Source organism: Callospermophilus lateralis, chromosome 7, assembly GCF_048772815.1.
Source record: "Callospermophilus lateralis isolate mCalLat2 chromosome 7, mCalLat2.hap1, whole genome shotgun sequence".
In the NCBI taxonomy this organism is placed as follows: domain Eukaryota; kingdom Metazoa; phylum Chordata; class Mammalia; order Rodentia; family Sciuridae; genus Callospermophilus; species Callospermophilus lateralis.
In genome coordinates this window covers 9,094,767-9,111,014 of record NC_135311.1, presented here as the reverse complement: position 1 = coordinate 9,111,014, position 16,248 = coordinate 9,094,767, and the positions used below count along the sequence as shown (strand labels likewise).

The 16,248-nt window shown below is 45.5% G+C and overlaps 1 protein-coding gene across 1 annotated transcript; it reads left to right on the top strand.

The window, feature by feature from the left end:
- The first annotated feature begins 7,218 nt into the window (after positions 1–7,218).
- LOC143403526 (Fc receptor-like protein 1) lies at positions 7,219–15,474 on the top strand. The gene is made up of 9 exons (XM_076861578.1): positions 7,219–7,486; positions 8,605–8,892; positions 9,085–9,363; positions 9,625–9,768; positions 10,780–10,807; positions 11,788–11,870; positions 13,521–13,592; positions 13,849–13,880; positions 15,247–15,474. The coding sequence occupies exons 1-9, from the start codon at positions 7,219–7,221 to the stop codon at positions 15,472–15,474; spliced, it is 1,422 nt and encodes a 473-aa protein (XP_076717693.1).
- The last annotated feature ends 774 nt before the right edge of the window (positions 15,475–16,248 follow it).

Here is a 16,248-nt window from a genome sequence, read left to right as displayed (position 1 = left end):
TCGTCTGCTTCCCCACATGCTCTCACTTTCCTTTATTTTCGTGCATCACTGACCACTCTTGTTTTTTTTTTTTTTCCCTCCATCTTCCTCTTTGGACTTGATACCTGGACGCAGATGTCAGTATTGGATGGCACCTTTCCACATTTCTTAATGGCTCAGCTTCCATTTTTTTGGTCTGTCTATTTGCAATCCTAAATACTCAAAGACTGAAAAAATTGGAAATTAAGGTATTTTATTCTCTAATTCATAATCTGAATTACACACAGGCTTCAGGTACCAAGAACTGGTAGTTCAAAGTGATAAGGAAAGCCATGAGTGGGTTCTAGATATCCAGACTTGGGATGAAGAAAGAGAAACATCCCAAATGTCAGTCGGGGTAAATGGCGAACTCCTCCCTAGTGTTCAGGGGCTGATTTGCATATGCCTATTTTCTCTATTTTATTTTCATGTACCGAAACATTTTGTTATGAATTGAATTGTAATTTCTCATGATTTTGTTTCTCAGCTGTTTTATGCTCACTTGTTGGCACACCAAAAGTCCCAGTATGAAAGCTTGTAAAGGTATGAATAGTTGGACCCTGTGCAGATCATCCTATGAGACAGCTGTGACCTGGTGACCGCCCCATCGACCCGTAGCTCAACGGTGTTTGCCTGGCGTGACTTTTCTAGAGACTGCTGGGAAACAGGGGTGTGTTGATGAGACCGTGGAGGGGACAAAGATGAAAGTGTGCCACTTGAATTTCAGGAGGTCTGTATCCTGGTGAGACCCACTGAAGTCAGAAACTGTCTTTGAGAGACCAGAGTTCTTAAAAGAGGCCCTCGAATATTGATGGATGCGCAGGGTCTCTGGGTTGTGGAATGGCACCAAATTACAGAAAGGAATATCTTTGATTTTTCTCAGCCTTCATAGGAGAAGAAATTGAGCCTGGCCCATTGGGGGGTTCTTCTTCCTTCTTCTATTTCTATAAACGTGCGCTGAAGGGTAAACTTCCGTTCCTGACTTCCTCAAACCTGAAAGCTGTCACCTCTTGACCTGAGGTGCGTTATTTTTGTGTAAGAAGCATCTTCATGTAACCATCTTCAGTCTGGTCCTCATGCGGCCGGGGCTCTTGCTGTTTATCTGTGGTGAGTCGGACAGCTGGGAGCAGGGTCTGGGGAGCCATCACACTGGGGCTCCACTGGCTGACAATCTATGGGGACTCCTGGGGACCGAGTCTCTGCCTGGCGAGGCTCAGGGGGGCTCGGCACATCTCAGATCAGAGTCAGGCAGAGTTTGAGGAAAATCATCGTTTCAGTTTTTATCTAAGACGTGTTCACGGCCCATCTCTCCTTCTACCCCTAATTCTATCTTTGTTCTTGATGCTTTCAACAGCCAGGCCAAAAAAAATCTGCAGGACATAGATAACCCTCCAGTTCCCTTCTTCTTATCATTATCAGCATTATTTTTTCTTAGCCCTCTGTGCACCCCATTCCTACTGCCAAGCCTTAGAACTCATCATCACCCCCTTTTTCAGGATTCCTCCCCACCCCATTGTAACCTGGGCCACTTTCTCTAACACTGTCTCCGAGGTGTCTGTGACGCCCGGCATTGCTTTTCCATGATGGGTGATCACACATCATGTGCTCCGTCCCCACGGGACGCAGATTCCCCAGTCCATCACCACGACACCCCTTAGTCTCTCGTTCCCCACAGCACTGTCCTGCTCAACCCTATTTTTTTTTTTTTTTTTTGCACACTTTACATGTGTGCCTGAGCAGCTGGACGGGACTTTAGACATCTGACATCTCCATTTAATGTGGGACCCCAAATTTCAGGCAGCTCTGAGCCCTGCCAGGCACTTTCCTGCACTCTGACGGTCCTCTTCTCCTGCCCACGATGACCACCGTTTCACACCTTCTTTCCCTTAGATGGACCCCTTTGATTCCCATTTATACCCTGGCTTCATGCCACGTTGATAAAATGAAAACCACCAGAAGAAAACGTCCTCATGCTTCTGCCGCCACATCTACCCACTCGCTGTCCCCTGCGGTCACCTATTCTGCCTCCTCTCCCACCATCCTCAGTATCTTCTCTCGCACCCACCCCCTTGCCCCATCCTTTTTCTGTCTCCCTTTATGAATTTTCAGTGAGTTACGGTCTTTGTTTCACTTCCTTCCATCTTTTTCTTTAAACTCCATATTTGGTCTTTAATTGTATTAAGATCTGCTTTTTTGAAATAGTATCTGGGATTTTTTAAACAAAGGTTTAGGGTCTCGTGGCCACCAGTACATTTCAAAAACCCATTTCCCTCACTTCAAACATCCTCTCCCCCTTCACTCTCTCCATGTCAGATGGTCCCCTCTCTGTAACCCCTGACAGTTGACAAATGGCTTTAGGTCTCTGTAGTCCTTCCTTTTTCTTTCTTGAACCCATTTTAATTGGTCTTTCACTCACTGCTCCACGGAAACTGCTTTTGCTGATCAAGTCCACTACGTCCATGTGGCCTCACCCGGTTTCCAGTTTCCACTCCTCAGCCTCTTGGGGCACCTTTTATGTATCAGTGGACACTCAAGTATCTAATAGCCTCTTTCCTTCCTTCTTCCTTCCTTCCTTCCTTCCTTCCTTCCTTCCTTCCTTCCTTCCTTCCTTCCTTCCTTCCTTCCTTCCTTCCTTCCTTCCTTCCTTTCTTTCTCTCTCTCTTTTTGGTGCTGGGCATTTCAAGGACTTCACACCTGCTCGTCAAGTGCTCTGCCGCAAAGCTAAGCCCCAAGTCCCCTAGTGACCATCTTAAACTCAAACAGACCTCTTGACCTTCCACCTCTACCGGCCACCACCACCAAACCTAACCCATCTCTCCCCACATCTTCTCCATTTCAGTAGCTATCACACGTTTCTTCCTGTGGCTGTGGTCAGAATTTTGAGTCATATTTAATTCATCTATTTCTTTTGTACTTTAGATTTCATATTAATTCTACTTTCAAAATTCATGCTAACACATGACCACTGTGCAGCATCAGTGCTGCCTAAGCAAGCCGTCATTCCCTGCTCTCCTAGATTCCCACTAACGTTCTCCTGAGCTCTCTTGCATTTCTACAGCCTGTTTCCTGACCAATGTCAGACTGAACTTGGAAATTGACTCAGAACCGTCCAGGGGTCCCCATCACATCTAGATTAAATCCAAAACTGCTCTGAAGTCCATAAAGACCCCCAGGACTGGCTGGCTCCTGCCTGCTCCTTTCAGGCTGATGCTCTCCACTGTCCCCCACCTGCTCAGGTGCAGGACTTGCCTTCTCCTTCCTCCCTAGACAAGCTCATCCCCACAGCCCCACGGCCTGTGCATTTGCTGTTTTTATCTCTGCTAGTTGCACTTTCCCAGATATTCCAAAGTCTTGCTTCTGAATCTACTGAGACAGTCAAGACCATCCTAAGACATTCTGTAACTTATTTCTCTGCTCTGTTTTTCTTGTGTCACCAACCACTCTAGGAAACCATCCTACATTTATTTTGTCATTGTCTCCCTCCCAGCATAGCGTTAATTCTTGACACCGCAGACTCTTGGTCATATTCCCTACTGTAAACCTGGTGCCATGCACAATGCCCGGCATACAGTAAACCCTCAAAATTATTTTTTAGAAGACCCCAAGATTAAATAAAAAAGTGCAGTACAACTTAAAGGAAACTTGGATTTGTCTTATAAGGTTTCAATAAAAATTTAAATACCAAATAATATAAAGCAAAAACACAAAACCTCTAATTTCTGATATTTTAGAATGCAATAATGCATCAAAGATTTGTATGAAATGAAAATTAAGGCATTGAAAGACGACTCATTGTCTGGATGGATACCTAAAATATGTTTCGCTCCCCCTGCTTGAGAGACTAATAATTCAAATAAGAATTTAACCTAAAACAATGAGCATCTCAGACTAAACAGAATAGTGATAAGACAATATTTATTGGATACTAAGTAAGTTTCAGGCTCTATTCTAAGAATTTTGTGGGTACCAACTCATTTAATCCTCACAAAAACTCTGCCAGGCAGGTACTATTATTATCTCATTTTATAGAAAAAGAAACCAAAGCACAGAGAGGAGAAACATTTTTCCTAGAGCCACACAGCTTGTAAGAATAAACTAAAGATCCAAATCTCTGCCTTTTGGTTATAAAGCCTAAATTATCTCCCCAATTTTTTCCTTCTTGACCATTATGACACCAGAGTGGGGTGAAATCCTTGCGCTAGAAGAGAATCAGGAGAAATGTCTATCCATTCTCTGGATCTAAGCTTCTTCTGATCTCAAGTTGGTAAAACAAGGGACTCCAAGCCTTAGCCATGAGACCCTTACCCCCTTGCCTGAGTGTGTTGTGGTCCTGAGACAGTGAGTCCTGACTGGATCATCAAGACTTTTGACAGGAGGAGGTGGAAATGGGAATAAGAAGTCTGAAGAGGGATGTTAAGTAATTAAAAGCAAAGCTTTAATGGAGAACGAAATTGATCAAATTACGTTCTTAGATGGTGCAAGTATGAATATGAAAAGAGGAATCCCACCATTATGTATAATTGTAATGCGCCCATTAAAATAAATAGATTTTTAAAGATAAAGGTTATAATGCACTAATTTAAAAAACTGTAAGTAAATAGGAGAAAGACCCTTAGAGGAAAGGAAAGCAGGGGAGGAGGGGAGGGAGAGGGGAAGTACTGGGGACTGAATTGGAGCAAATTATACTCCATGCTTGTAGAATTACGTCAAAATGAACCCCAATATTATGCCTAACTATCATGCACGACAAAAAAATTAAGAAACAACAAAGTTACCATTTCCGAATCACAGATGACAAAAGTTATTGGAAATTATGATCATAGGAAAAAGAAGTGCTTTGGGGATGGGTGTTCTGTGGGTGATAAGGAATGTTGGTAAAGGAACAGAGAGAAGGAAAGACGGAAGGAAGGGGAGGGAGATAAATCAGGGAAGTGAAAGGAGGAGGAGGCAGTGACTAGGAGGGAGGGTCTACTGCTGGAAAGTCCTAGAGGAGTCACATTTGTCTGCCTGTAGGACTTCCTGCTCCGCGCTGATGTCTCCTGAATTTTCTTGCAGCTCTGCTCTGCGAACCTGACGGTGAGTTGCACTTCCTTTACTTCCTCACAGTCTGTCACTCAGGTCAGATCAGGAGACCTGTGGATGGCCCTCTGAGCAGCCCCTACCTGTCCAAGATGCATCTGGTGACAGCTGCTGAGGTGTACGGACATCAGTGGCTCCCCTGAGCCCAGGCTGCTGACCCGTGTCTGCCCAGCTGGGTGATCAGGTCTCGCCTGGCCTTCTTCCTTTCTGGGAAGTCTCAGCACAGGGATGAAGATGCTATTTGCACAAGAGAGGCAGAGGGTGCCAAAGGCTGGCGTTAGAAGATAATCTGTCCTCCCTGCCCCAGGGGCTTCAAGTCCCCTGGGGACTCTGCCATGGGTGATGGAGGAAATGCTGAAATCACAGAGCCATGGAGAACAACACTGAAGTCCGTCCCCAGGCCACGTGCAACAGTTGTACTGTGCCTCCTGCCTATTTTTAGCTCTGCAGCCACAATTGTTGCCCCAGTTCAGTTTCCTCTCTCTGACTGGTTTATGCAAACGTACTTCATTGCTCTGATCCTGATTCAGAGTCTTGCCTTTCTCAGAAGAGGTGGGTAGGAAAGTCTTCTGCCATGAGAAATCTCACGAAAGCAGCCTCCAATATAATATTTACTAGAACCGCTGTCTTGTGCATAAGGTACTAACCTAAAGGTTAAGAGAGGACGTTGTGCTACCTCCGGGGATCAGGGATTCCTGTGACCAGAGAGATCGGAATCACCTTGGCGCTCTGAGTTCCTTCCCTAATATTTGTCCAAGTCCAGCTCCTGCTTGGTGTTAATGTCACATGAGCTTTGTTCTTGGTCTCTCCTTTACCCTTAAACTCAGGGGCCAAATTCTAGCCTAAGCAAAAATCCATAGTTACATCAAGGATAAAGAAACAAAATTCCCAGGTAATCTCTGTTTTCGCCTGGGAAATATTGGCGACAAGCTTGACCTGCAAGTCTGTGTGGCTCCCAGCTCCACCTGCTCCTCTGCCCTGGATAGAAGCTTGAGTGGACTCCGGGTGCCTTAATGCCTTTTTTATTCCTTCCTCTATTCAGCTCCAAAAGCTGTAATGCTCCTCTGTCCTCTGGGGACCAGCTTTCCGAGGACAAAAAGAACAGGGTATTCCATGCCTCAGGTCAGAGGGAACATTCTGGTAACCACAGATGGAACTGAGGTTTAAAAAGACCTGGGGAAAGCCTTGTGGGAGGGGGCGGGGCAGAATTGGAAATGATAGACCTTAGTCTAGGAATCATCTCTCTGTGATCCAGAGTACTCATCGCTGGCATCTGGTGAGGAGAGGAAGAGGTTTCTTTCAGGGAAAAAAAAAAAAAAAAATGAATCTCCCACATGTCAGAGGCTCTAAGAGTTGGATAAACACGTGCCCAAAGATTTGTGAGATTTCATAGGCTGCTGCAACTGGGAGTGCTAAGGGGAAAGGGGAGAGTAGAATGCACCTTCACCATCTTTATTTACCCAGAAAACAAGTCCCTAAGGCCCCAAAGGATCTACCCCTGAGGCTTAAGGCATGGACTAGATTTTCTTCCCCAGATCAGGGGAACGGGGCTGTGTGGGTGTCCACAGGGCACTTCCCAGCAATGGGACTAGCGACAGCAGGGACCGGACATAGTCGACACAGAGGGGTTTGAGTTCCTCTGTTGTTCCCACCCTGACTGATTCTTGAGGTCCACATTCTGTCTTTGAAACAGCAGGTGTCTGAGACGGAAGGGAAAAGAGAACAGAAGAAAATAACAACCAGATGATAAACCAGGGTCCAAAGAAATGTATTCACTTTTATTAAAAATCAAAGCTTCCCCATTTCCAATGCCAACTGCAGCGACTGTCTTCAATATTCCTGCCCTGGCTTCCAGAAAGGGGTTTTTAGTTCCTGGGTAGAAACTTGAAGAATTATAAGATCCTAGTCACAGTGCTGCCTTCTGGAAGTGGCTGCTGTGGCCCGTGGCAGGACGTGTGAGGAGGGACAGGGTGGGTCCCTGGCAAGGGGCAGCCCATGGGCCACTTCAGGGAACATAGGGGTGTTGTGTGGCTGAGGACGGAATGCCTCTCACCAGGAACTGTGAACCCCCCGGCCCTGCACTCTGTTTAATTATTCTCTCCAGAGCTGTTTCTACACCTTATGCTGACAGCCAGGCCTTCCAGGCCCATAGAGGGGAGCTCACTGACCCTGACCTGTGAGACCCCGCTCCTTGGTCAGCCGCCACCTGTCCAACCCCAGTTCAGCTTCTTCAGAGATGGCCACAACCTGGGATCAGAACGGAGCAGCTCCCCAAAGCTCCAGATCCCCACTGTGTGGAAGGAGGACTCGGGGACCTACTGGTGTACCATGACGACAGCCGGGAATAACCCCCCCAAACAGAGCCGGAGTTCCTACATCCGGGTGCAGAGTGAGTGTCTAAGGCCTGTGCTTCCAGAGTCTGCTGGGGAGAGGACGGCAGGTGACCTCTCCTGTCCCTGGGATGGAAGAGGTGGAGGGAGGCTTCAGCTCTCCTGGTACCCTTCCCTCTCCAGGGTCAGCTTGACCAGGTGGCAAGAGAAGGCTTGGCAGAAGTGTGTGGAATAGACTATTGGAGAAGACTTGTGGTGGTGGTGGTGGTGGGGCTTGATTTTGAAAGAGTACAAAAAGAAAATTTTATTACTATGAACCATATCATACCATATCAGACTGACACTTCTGACGTGATCTCCTGCAAAAACCCATCATTTAATCAGGTGCCAGGGTGCACGCCTGCAATCCCAGTGACTTGGGGGGCTAAGTCAGAAGGATTGCAAGTTTGAGGTTAGCAAGACCCTGACTCAAAATAAGAATTTAAAAAGGGTTGGAGGTATAGCTCCGTGGTAGAGCACCCCTGGGTTCAATCGCCAGTACAGAGTTGGAGGTGTGGCCGGAGTATGACATTCAAGTCTACTACCTCCAGAATATTAGGGAGTCCCAGACTTCTAAAAACTCAACACTAGTGAAACTAAACCTGCCATCTCCACCACAGCAAAAACCACTGAACAGCTCGTACACAGCAGGCGCCATTTTAGTGCTTCACATATATGTTTAATTGAAGCCCCACACCTGCAGGAGATAACTATCATTGCATCTCCATTTACAGATGAGAAATTGAGTCTTATAAAAGTAATTTGATCAAGCATGCACCGCAAGCAAGAGTTGGAACCAGTATTCACACCTAGGCAGACTGACTCACAATTTGGATTTGTAATCACTATACTACTGTGCCTTCAAAAAAGAAAGCTTGAGACTCAGGGGAATGGAAGTCACATTGTCCTAGGCAAAGAGGAGACACCACATTTTCCATGGTGATATTTTAGTATCTTTCTAACCCTATCATCACCACCAAACTAGAAGTGATTCCAAATCAGTAGAGCTTTCTCCTCCAGTCAAACTTTATACATCATGACTTTGCCTCCAGCTTTGCCTTCAAGACCCCATACCTACTCCCTGGGCCCCAAACACTCCCTACTTGGGTTTCTCCCACATTATCTGCTGTTTGTGCAGGAATCCCTGTCTCTGACGTGAGCTTGGAGACTCAGCCTCCCGGGGGACGGGTGATGAAGGGAGACACACTGGTCCTCATCTGCTCGGTGGCTAAGGGCACAGGAAACATCACCTTCGTCTGGTACAAAGGGCATTTGGGTTTAAACCTGGAAACCAAGACCCAGCATTCACGGACAGCAAACTTCGAGGCCGCACCAGTGACGGAGAGTGATTCCGACCAGTACTACTGTGCAGCTGACAACGGCTTCGGCCCCAGCCTCAGCGGACTGGTGGACATCACTGTCAGAAGTGAGTTCCAGAGTGGTGTTAATGGGCCTCTCCTGGGGTGCTGGGGTGCCTGCAGCTTGGCCAGCTCGGCTCCGTGTTCCCCTGGGGTGCCTTGGGGAAGTTCCGTGGGGTGGAGTCTCTGGGGACAAGCAGGGATTATGGGTCTAGTGCACCAGTGGAGACACGTCTCTGACAGTCCACTGTCTCTGTCAGTTCCAGTGTCCCGCCCTGTGCTCACCCTCAGGGCTCCCAGGGCCCAGGCTGAGGTGGGGGACGTGGTGGAGCTTCACTGCGAGGCCCTGGGGGGCTCTCCCCCGATCCTGTACCAGTTTTATCATGAGGACGTCACCCTGGGGAACAGCTCAGCGCCCTCTGGGGGAGGAGCCTCCTTCAACCTCTCCCTGACTGCAGAACATTCTGGAAACTACTCCTGTGAGGCCGACAATGGCCAGGGTGCCCAGCGCAGTGAGGCGGTGACTCTCAATTTCACAGGTATAGCTTTGTTGGTGGCGTTGTCTCCATCAGCCTCTTCCCCAGCACCCCAGGAGAGGCCCATTGACACCCCAGTGCCTCTGCTGCTCTACTCAGGACGAGGGTCCTGTGGGAGGAGCTGGAGGTTGGGTGCCTCTCTTCTTGCATCAAGGTGAACAGCTGCAGATCCCTAAATAAATAAGTGAATCCGTCCTGGGAGAGCAGCCGTTGAGCAGAGCCTGTACCAAGAGGTCTGTCCCCAAACTCAATTCCTTCCTACAGCAGCTCACCCCCAGGTCTCCCCCTCAGTGCCTGCCGAACCCAGAAGCGAACATCTTACTTCAGGGGTCGTTGAGGGGTTGCTTGGCAGCGTTGGTCTCATCACTGCAGTCCTGTTATTTTGCTACTGGCTCAAGAGAAAAATAGGTTAGTATTTATAGAGGTGGGTATTTTGTGACCTCAGATTTCACTGAAATAGGCTGGGAGGGTAACATGCAAACAGCAAAGGATAAATATATTCTTTTAGCCATATATTTATCCTTTGCAGTATACAATTTGCAAAATTTAGCCAATTTTTAGTAAAATTTGTTTAGTCCCCATATGTCATCAATTGAGGTTCAGCTGATATCATATTCTTCTGTGATTTAATTTTTTATAGAGAAACATAGTACTTTAATCAGTCAGCCCCTGGAAGAGAAAAGCGCTAAACAACTCCAGCTATCCCGCTCCTCTCCTAGCTCTAAAGTCAGTGCAGAGAGTCTTATTTATCTTTTGGGTTTGCCAAAAGCTACTCCCTACTCCCCCCAAAGCTCATTCACATATCCACATGTTCTAATCATTGCTGGAACTTTTTCACTCCTCAGTGGAAATGCCATTTTCTCCAAGACGCTTCAGCGGGTCACACGGCCTCCCACGGTTCTCTTCCGTTATGAATTCCGGGTGACTCAGCCTCCCACTTTATCACCAATGACAGTTACGTATTCCTTGGTGTACTGAGCTCCAGGCTCTTGTTCTCCACTGAGCGAGTGGGAGATGGAGCAGGAGAGGACAATGTGAGATTTTCATTTAAATTCTAGACTTTTCCAGCATCTTTGGGCACCTCAACTATAACATGGCTGTGGCAACACCTGCCTGTGAGGATTTGGGGCAGGATAAGATTCTCATCCTCACATCATAGACATGAGGGTTCAGAGACCTGGGCTCCACTCCCGGCTCCAGTATTTTTTGCTTGGGGGCAGCTCATTTATATTCTGGACCTGAGCCTCCTCATTTGTAAAAGGAAGGCTCTGCAAATAATTGCCCAGATGTCCTCTGGGCACAGGGTGGCATCCACAGTGGGCATACTGGCAGGAGGTGCATCCCTGTGTACCAAGGCTATAAGGGAGCCGAGAAGGAGGTTCCTCCATTGACAGGTTCACTCATTTGTTTGACTTTCAGAAAGATGCTCAACCAGGGACCCACACAGGTAAGACCTCTGCTTTCTCTGTAGGTACTACTAATGCAGGAAAAAAAATTAACTCTGAATTGTCCTTTTTTTTGGGGGGGGGGGAAGCTGTTTTCCTATCTTCTCATACCTAAAAATCACACCTGAGTTCAATGTACTTTAATTTTCTACTTCTGGTCTTTTAAGTTTCATATAATAACTAATTAATCATTTTTCCTATGTCTATCCCTCTCAATACATCTTCACAATAAGAAAGTTACATTGCTTTGACCAGGACTGTCTATTTGTTCAAGCAGTCAATGTCTCAGGCAATGTCTAAGGGTCTGTAGGCTGCAGAGACACATGAACATATGGAAAGATCTTGGGAGTCCCAAAGTATTTCAGGGTAGGTGAGATATACACACATTTCTGTAATGTTAGACAGGAATAAACATACTGAAAAATTATTGATGACATTCTTTAGAAGTTTAGAGGAAGAAAACATTTTCAAATACTTCTTTCTAGGGCTACCAGTGTTTCTTCGATGTATTTTATAGTGTGATTGTTTATGCCAACAATAAACAGATTTTTTTTTTTTTCCAAATCAGAGTGACCCTCTTTCAGGGGTACATTCCATAGATGCCTGTTTAATTCTGCCTTTTCTTCAAGTTCCTTATTCTGGTCAGCCACCTGTTTTCCTCTGGGGTGAATCATTATTTCTTTATCCAGGAATTAGTGAGCCTTTATAACGTAAGTGACATCATTTCAGGTGTGGGCTGTCCCACAGTGAATCGGTCAGCTAAGACCTGTGGAATATGTGCACTAGGGCGACTGCAGTGTCCACACTTAGGGCCACGGCTTGTATGGTACGGGTGTGCCTCCCAGTTCCCTGGACTGATATTCTGTCCAGGACTCTTCCTTAAAGAGCTTCTCTCCTTTGCTGTTTTACGATCTCGGATAGATAGGTCTGGGACATCTTGAATGCTATTCCAGACAGCTCACACGTGTTTCTGTGTTTGTAGGAGCCCTTCCAGTCCTGAACCCCAAGAACCCAACTATCTCAACTCACCTGACCCAGTGCAGCTACCGCCTGTATACGAAAATGGTAAAGTTTCTCAAATGACCTGGGCCAAAGTAGGCATAGCATTTGAGTCAGCTTTTCGTCACTGTGACCAAAAGACCTGACAAGGACAATTTTAGTGGAGAAACATTTATTTGGTGATTGCAGTTTAGAGGTCTCAGTCCATAGACGGCCGGCTCCATGCCTTGGGGCTCAAGGTAGGCAGAAAGAACATCGTGGAAGAAGGGCATGGTAGAAGACAGCAGCTCAGGACATCACATCAGGAAGCAGAGCCAAAGTCCCCTCACCAGGGACAAAATGTGTACCCCAAGGGCACAGTCTCAATGACCCACCTCCTCCAGCCACACCTTTCTGCCTACCGTTACCATCAGTTAATACCCAGCAGAGGACTAATGCACTGGTTAGGTGAAGACTCATAACCCAGTCATTCCACCTTTAAACTTTCTTGCATTGTCTCACACATGAGCTAACCTCTGCTGGCCAAACCTGATCCTGCTGTGTCCCCGCCTCCTCTACAAATAAACGATCATCAGCCTCCAGGGCTGGGACAGGCTGTAGACACACAGAGTAAACTGAATGATAGAAAGAAGGGACTTTGTCATGATGTCGAAGCCATTTATGGTCCTGCTACCTGGGCACAGCATGGCAGTTGGTGCTATAGAACTCTTTATGTGCTAAACTGGATAATTCACTTGCAAACTGTACTGGAAATTATTACTAATCAAACTGCTACAGCCTTTGGCCACACAACAGACCCAAATGTGAGTGCCTATCTATCAAAACCGCTTGGCATTAGATTACCTACTAGTTGAGGAAGGGGAAGTACGTGAAAAGTTTAACGGTTCAGACTGTCGCATCCAAATAGATGACCACGGACAGACACTTAAAGACATAGCCAGCAATATCAGAAAACTAGCACAGGTGCCCGTCCAAACCTGGAAAGGCATGAAAGATTGGAATCCAATCTCACTATTTGCAGGATGGTTTTCAGCCCTCGGTGGATTTAAAAGCTTAATTGGCATAGCAGGTCTTCTGCTGTTAACCTATTTATTACTCCCACGTTTGGCTTCCCTGTGCATTAAAACTATTGGGTCTACTATAAAAATAGCTGTTAAAAGAAAGAAAACAACTGAGTTCATGACATTATATAAAGCTTTAAAGCCAAGAAGAAGATGATGATCTTTGATTGAAATAAAAATCATCAAAGGGGGGAAATGAAGCAATCCAGAGACCTCCCCCACATCCAGAAGACCCTTGCCATAATAAAGCTTCTCCTCTTGTCAGATCAGCAGGATGCCTGCAGAGGTTACTGTGGTGGGTATTTCCTCTTTCTTGTATATGCCAGGTTTGCACACAAAAGCTGTGATAGTCAAGTCAGCAAACTTGTTGTAAAAAATGATATTATCTCTGTTTCCTTGGTAAGAAAAAAAATTTGTGAAACCTGTGTCTAGTCTCGGGGATGGAACAGAGAGAACTTGTCCTGTGAATCTCCAAGGACCTCCTCCCGCCACCACTGGGTATAAAGCTCAAAGAATTTCCAAAATCTTTGCTCAGAGAAAGAATTCTTAGGCGAGAGCCACCTCTGAACCCTGAAGTCAATAAACCTGCTTCCTGAAAATTCCTCGGGTGTCCACTCTTCTGTCCTACTTCAAAGAGTCCTTTCTTCTCTTGCAGTGAATGTCATGCGTGGGGATGATGTGTACTCCCTGGTCTATCATGTCCAGCAGGAGCAGGAATCGGGAGCAGGTGAGACTTGAGGCTGGGGATGAATTTGCCTCTGACCTTTGTCTCTCATTCTCTTGGAACCAAGAAGATAATCATTTTTTCCTTTGGATACTAAGGTCGTCATACTAGATCGAAAAGCAAAATAATAATAATAATAGTAATGGAAATCAATCTAAGGGAAATACCCAGAAGATGAAGAAGCCTTTATTATTGGGCATTTATTGAAAGACTTTAACTATAAGTAGAATCTCACAGCATGCACTTTTTTCTTTCACAGCTGAACACATGAGGCCACAGGTGGAGAATAAGGTGAGACTGGTTCCTATTGTTCATTTCTCCATGCACATTCTCTGTTTTCCCTGAGGACGGTTCGCAAACTTCTTAAATGATAGACACTTAGAGGAAAAAAAATGTCATGATCTCTTATCTACCATCACAATGGAGGAATTTCTGTACAAGGAAGGAAGTTTTGGAGTCTTACATGTTCACTTGCTTTAGCAATCGGCTTATGGGTGATTTGTAGTTCAATTGCTGCCATTTCAGCCCTGTAAACAAAAGACCTGACAAGAACAATTTTAGAGGAGGTAAAGCTTATTTGGGGCTCATGGTTTCAGAGGTCTCAGTCCATAAATGGGTTCTATTGCCCGGACTCAAGTGAGGCAGAACTTCATGGCAGAGGAAAGCAGCTCACGATGTGGCCATCAGAAAGCAGAGAGAGAGAGCTCTGTTCACAAAATATATACTTTGAAGGTACCCCCCTCCCCTATGACCTACCTCCTCCAGCCACACCCTCCTGCCTACAGTTAAAATTAATCCATTGAAGTGGATTAATGCTGTGATTGGGTTATGCTCTCATGACCCATTAATGCTCTCATGACCCAATCATTGCATCTTTAAAATGAAATTGCATTATATCACACATGAGCTTTGGAGGAACACCTCCTATCTAAACCATACCAAATTTTTAAAAATTCTATTTATTTGAAAATATTTTTCCTAAAATACTGTTGGAATACACACACACACACACACACACACACACATATCACTTAGTGCTGTTAAGGTCAACAAAACAGTGTGCGGCAAACTAAATTAATATTGAACAAAACTAAGCTCATAGTGATTTGTGTTATATCAATGATTTGCAAATCTCAAACAATTCAAGTTATCACTGATGACACAAAGTCACTTTCAGAAAATTGTAGGGTATCCCAACTGCACAAAGAGTAGGTGCTTAGCATTTTTGTGCAGTGCACTCTGGCAGCCAGATATCTCAGGACAGAATTCAAGTCCTTGGGAAACTCTGGTGCTATGCTAAATTTAGTTTCCAATTCTGAAATCTTTAAAAATGGTAGCCCATGACAGTGGCCCGGGAGGACGAGGGAAGGCCTTATCTGTTTGGATCACTTTGCAGCTCATCAGGAAGGAGCCCCTCTGTAAACTTCCAGTGGGCAGCAGGCCATCTGAAAATGCTCATGGGTAGTCACCATCTTCTAAGGGGCTCTTATTTACATGCTGTGTGTGCACCATGGTGGGAGGTATTCAGATGACTGGAGAGGAGGGTTGGTAGACTTCTGTTTTTTATTGCAGAAAAATATACATAACACAAAATTGCTGTTGGTATGTTCTCCTTGTCTGTTGTCCTCTGATCCTATCCATGTGACTTTGCTTTCAGGTCTCTGCAGACATCTATTCTAGGCTGAGGAAGGCAGACATTGCAGATGTGGACTATGATGACACTATGGAAGGTGATGGAAGACTCTGCTCTTCAAAACCCATCCATGCCCCGAGCCTCAGATCAATAGGATCTTCACAGATTCTCAGGAGTCAGGTTTCCAATCTGCCTCATCCACATCATGCTTTTTTTTTCTGTGAGAAAATCCCTTCATCGACTGTGAAGTGAAGTTGGCACAAGTCCTGAAGAAACCACCCATAGAACCAGCATAGACCAAGGACAGGGAAGGATTCTGTTACCAGAAACTGACTCCTGTTTTTTTTTGGGGGGGGAGGGGTCAAATTGTGAACTTGTCTCTTTTTTGCAAGAGGAAACAGGGTGAAATAAAAGAAGTGAGCTATTGGAGAGGAGGACAAGGACACTGAAAGTGGACGCCAAGGTGAGCGATTTCGCATGACTGCTCTGTAGAGAGAGCTGGTCTGTTTCATTCTGTACAGGAGCACACAGTACCGAGCCTCCATAGTGCTGTTTGCCCCAGCCATCCTCTTTCCACCTAAAATATCGTATTCAGTGCATTTTGAATTAGAATTATTACATTTACCATTATCCAATTAGAATTAAAACATTTACATAAGAATTTATTGCATTTGCACTCGATTTTAATGCCATAGTTTGCGTAACAGGCCAATCTCAACACCTCCATACTCATAATAGTCTTTGTGTCACAGTCCTGAGTTCTGCCTTTGTTGAAGTCTCTATATGCTTTATGAACACAGTGCTACTTCTTCCATCTTCACACTCTTTGAAAACATGGTAATATACCTTGGAACCTGTTTCAATTTTTGAATCAAGCATGTGCTCATCCATAAATTTAACCAATATAGAGATATACAAAGTAAAACAATGGAATAAAATGAAACTTGCTCTATAAGCCAATACCACAAATGGCAAGTTTTGTTTTTGTTTCATTTTATTTTTGTCTGTGGTTCTGGGGATTGAATC